Raw genomic sequence first — 3,760 nt, 5'->3', positions numbered from 1 at the left:
CAAAGTCCAGTCCAAAGTCCAAAGTCCAACCCGTCGCGGTTGGACAAACTTTTGAACCAACCAAAAAACCACTTTTTCAAGTCATGTTACGCAGTTTAACCGAAAAAAATGTCAAAAAAATTAATTTTTTAGCTCGGGTTACGCAGTGTAACCGAAAAAAATGTCAAAAAAATCAATTTTTTAGCTCGGGTTACGCAGTGTAACCGAAAAAAATGTCAAAAAATTCACTTTTTTAGCTCGGGTTACGCAGTGTAACCGAAAAAAATGTAAAAAAATTCACTTTTTTAGCTCGGGTTACGCAGTGTAACCGAAAAAAATGTCAAAAAATTCACTTTTTTAGCTCGGGTTACGCAGTGTAACCGAAAAAAAATGTCCAAAAATTCCCATAGTCCCAAAGTCAAAGTCTCAAAGTCCCAAAAGTCCGGACTTTCATAGTCCGGACTTTAGTGGAGTCCGGACTTTCAAAGTCCGGACTTTAGTGGAGTCCGGACTTTCAAAGTCCGGACTTTTGGGACTTTTCGGACTTTTAAAGTCCGGACTCCAAAGTCCTGCCAACTCTGCTTACAAGAGTTGTGAAAGCTACAAAATATGCACTTTTAATTGAATATTTGAAAATATCTTACTCGACCAGCAAAAAGTCTGTAATTTATGCTGACCTAAAAAAAATACCATAAAATATATTAAGACCCAACAAAGCCATCCCAGATTTATATTCTTACCGATAATGACGTATAAGAAGATTATTGAAGGAGAGACAAAATTTACATAAAATGTCAATGAATATTATTAACATAAATACTTGAGTGTTTCCCATTTTTACCCCTTACTATGTGTGATACGTGATCCTTTCACTTTCGAATATATATATATATACATATGCACACAAACATGATTGTTGTTATTGAACCCCAAAGAACACGATGTTAACATTTTTATTCTAAATGTAAATAAAGGAACAAAAATTTTTTTGTGGAATTTAGATTAAATTTTTTCATTGACTTTTAATGTTAATGGTGCAGCTGTTGGAGGATTGACCCCCAAGTACCCATTCCCTTCTCTGAATGCGCCTATGCTAGAATTCAAGATGAAAAGCATTCACTTGGCGGGGCATTTACTCTGTGAGATATTTACCTACTAGGACATCAGCCCCAACTTTCAAATAAACCCATCCACCCCTCCTCACGCCCCGAAAACCCTTCTAAATTAGCCATTGCTCTAGGGTGCCGCTATGACGATCCATAGATGACAAGATGTGAAATTGCCTTGACGACTACTTTTGACCTATTGTAATGGCTTTAAGCTGTTTGGGGTTCACTCGAAGGTTTCGAAATCAGTTATCGTGGTGCCGTCAGAGCAGCATCGCTTCTTACTTTGAATACACCGGCTTAACGTTGTCCTATGCAGTACATTGAACTGTTCTTTCTCTTTATTAATGCATTTCACATTCAAATGGCATACTCTATGGCTTAATAAGTTGATCTCAACTAGTGTCATAATAAATCATACATACAAAAGCATATACGCCTTAATAATCAACACTTTATATGCTAGTCATAATAATTTCAACTTTATTTTGCATTTAAGAAATACAGAAAAACATAACGTGACAGTACAAACCGTATACCTTAAGTTTAATCCTTGACTTGATATGTTTTTAGTAACGTCTCATTGGTTTGCCATCAAACATATTAAGATTGTGTTTTCTAACGTGTTCCTGAATGACGCTACGTCCTGTTTTTTGGGATAAATTAAATTAAAGTTTTAGACAGCTTAAACAGGTTTTTTTTTCGACTAAATGTATGTCTGGCTCTAGAGATGATGCATTATATCTTAGACCTAGACATATAAAGTCATTCAAAGTCATTTACCTTCATCAAGGAGTCGCTCAGACATTTCAATATTTCCCCGTGTAGATTTAACTAGAGCATACATTAATGGTACCATCTCGTGAACACAGTTGAATTTCGTCACTATATGTTCTGCCTTCATAATGAAATCATGTTGAGTTTGAGTTCCTGGGTCATGAAAAAATAAGCAATTAGTGAAGTCTGTTAAATGATTTAGCAACGGACTGTCTTGAGAAACCCGGCAACTACCCTTCCTGGATGTGCCTTTTGTTAATCTCATACAATTAATGCTCGAGTCGAATTTTATATAGATTCTAGCCCAAATAGACAAAGTATGCTTTCATGATACAGCTATACCATTGCGGTACTTAAAACCATTACGGTTCTCTTTGTCTGTTACGGAAGCTGACTTAAGTTAATTTTTCAATGTAATATCCAAATCGACTTCGAACTCTACTTAAAAATCACTAAATTTGCCTTATCTAGATTCCTTAATACCAGAGTTCAGCTTAGAACCTGAGTGAACCAAAATTCATTAGAACTCGACATTTACTTGCGATTGACTAGTTATAACGCATTTTTGTCCACTCGGATAAGTGTATGCCTGCAGATTTGGGTTGTTCAAGACTACAAGCCTGCATTTAATGTCTATAATTCCTGCAGATCTTTATAAACCCCACTTTATACTTACCATTATCTTGATATTCATCTCCATTAAAATCCATATTATTTTGAAACTCCGAATGCCTTGGTATAGCTTCGACTGGACGTAATGTTGAAAATTCACTATCATCATTAAACTCTCGTGCATCAAAACCGCTGTCTGGTCTGTCATTATCCGTTTGGTTAGACATATCATCAAAGTCATCATTCTCATGACTTACAAATTCATTTTTAATTGCTATTGGCATGGGAACCTTTGGTTGTTCTGGAATTTGACCTTGTACTAGCACACGAGACTCATCTAGTGCATGTGCACGACGCATAGCAGTTTGTAATGCCATATCACGCTGTCTATCATTTGTTAATTTACACTTTTCACAATTACAATTACGATAAGCACAAAATCTTTTATGGGACCGTAACTTAATTTTTAGTCCATGATTACTGCAACGAGCACAGTTTGGTAGTGTACGAGAATTTGATTTTACATTCATGATTAAGCCTTTTTTTATTATTTTTTATTATAATATTTCAACATCACATTCTCTTTGATCAATGCTTAATGTTCTTGTGTTGTGTTTTGTTTACAAGTTTTTGTACAATTAATCATTTCACAAACTGCATAAAACAAGTTTTTATGGATGATTTCTCCAACACTCTTTATGCCAATAACTTGATTTTATATTACCAATCAAGCTTATCCTTTGTTTAACCACTTTAAGTATTTAATTTTCTATACACGGACTTTCATTTAATTTAATTTTTATAAAAAAATCTCTCTTTATTGCCTTTCTGCACTTACAAGTGTTCACGACTCTCTATTCTGACTCTAATAAATATGAAAACACTGCTTATTCTCTCTAAATTACTGTTAGACTGTGAGAGAATTTGAGAGTAACAAAAGAGATAAAATAAACAGCACATAAATCAATCGCTTCTGGCTATTTTTTGAGAATATTTCGAATTACAATATATTGTTTTTGTTGTCTTGTTCACCAGCGGAATAAAAATTTAGAAAATGTTGAGTAAATAATAAGTTTTATCCACATGACCGTCTCGAAATTTCTGAGAAAAAAAAATTCTTTTTATTCGCTTTTTTTTATATATTTCACTTCTGTTCTCATTCGCTTATTGCGTCGGGGAACAAAGATATAATCAATGGAGTAATTTAGTTCATGTGAAATGTGTTGACAATGAATGGGTGCTGGAATATCTGCTGTTTGGTCGTTTGTCTGTCTTGTTTTATACTG

General features: G+C 34.3%; 1 protein-coding gene across 1 annotated transcript; it reads right to left on the bottom strand.

Annotated features, from left to right (window-relative positions):
- Positions 1-1,545: 1,545 nt before the first annotated feature.
- Positions 1,546-3,535, bottom strand: LOC139098962 (doublesex- and mab-3-related transcription factor dmd-4-like). The gene is made up of 3 exons (XM_070651353.1): positions 2,539-3,535; positions 1,869-2,015; positions 1,546-1,731 (listed from the first exon to the last, which is right to left on the bottom strand). Exons 1-3 carry the CDS (start codon positions 3,002-3,004, stop codon positions 1,655-1,657), a joined length of 690 nt encoding a protein of 229 aa, XP_070507454.1. The 5' UTR covers positions 3,005-3,535; the 3' UTR covers positions 1,546-1,654.
- Between the last annotated feature and the right edge of the window lie 225 nt (positions 3,536-3,760).

This window comes from Chironomus tepperi, unplaced genomic scaffold, assembly GCF_022539635.2.
Source record: "Chironomus tepperi strain 1889 unplaced genomic scaffold, CSIRO-AGI_Ctep_v1 contig_456, whole genome shotgun sequence".
In the NCBI taxonomy this organism is placed as follows: Eukaryota; Metazoa; Arthropoda; class Insecta; order Diptera; family Chironomidae; genus Chironomus; species Chironomus tepperi.
The sequence above is the reverse complement of the archived record's forward strand: the minus strand, read 5'-3'. Positions and strand labels throughout refer to the sequence as shown.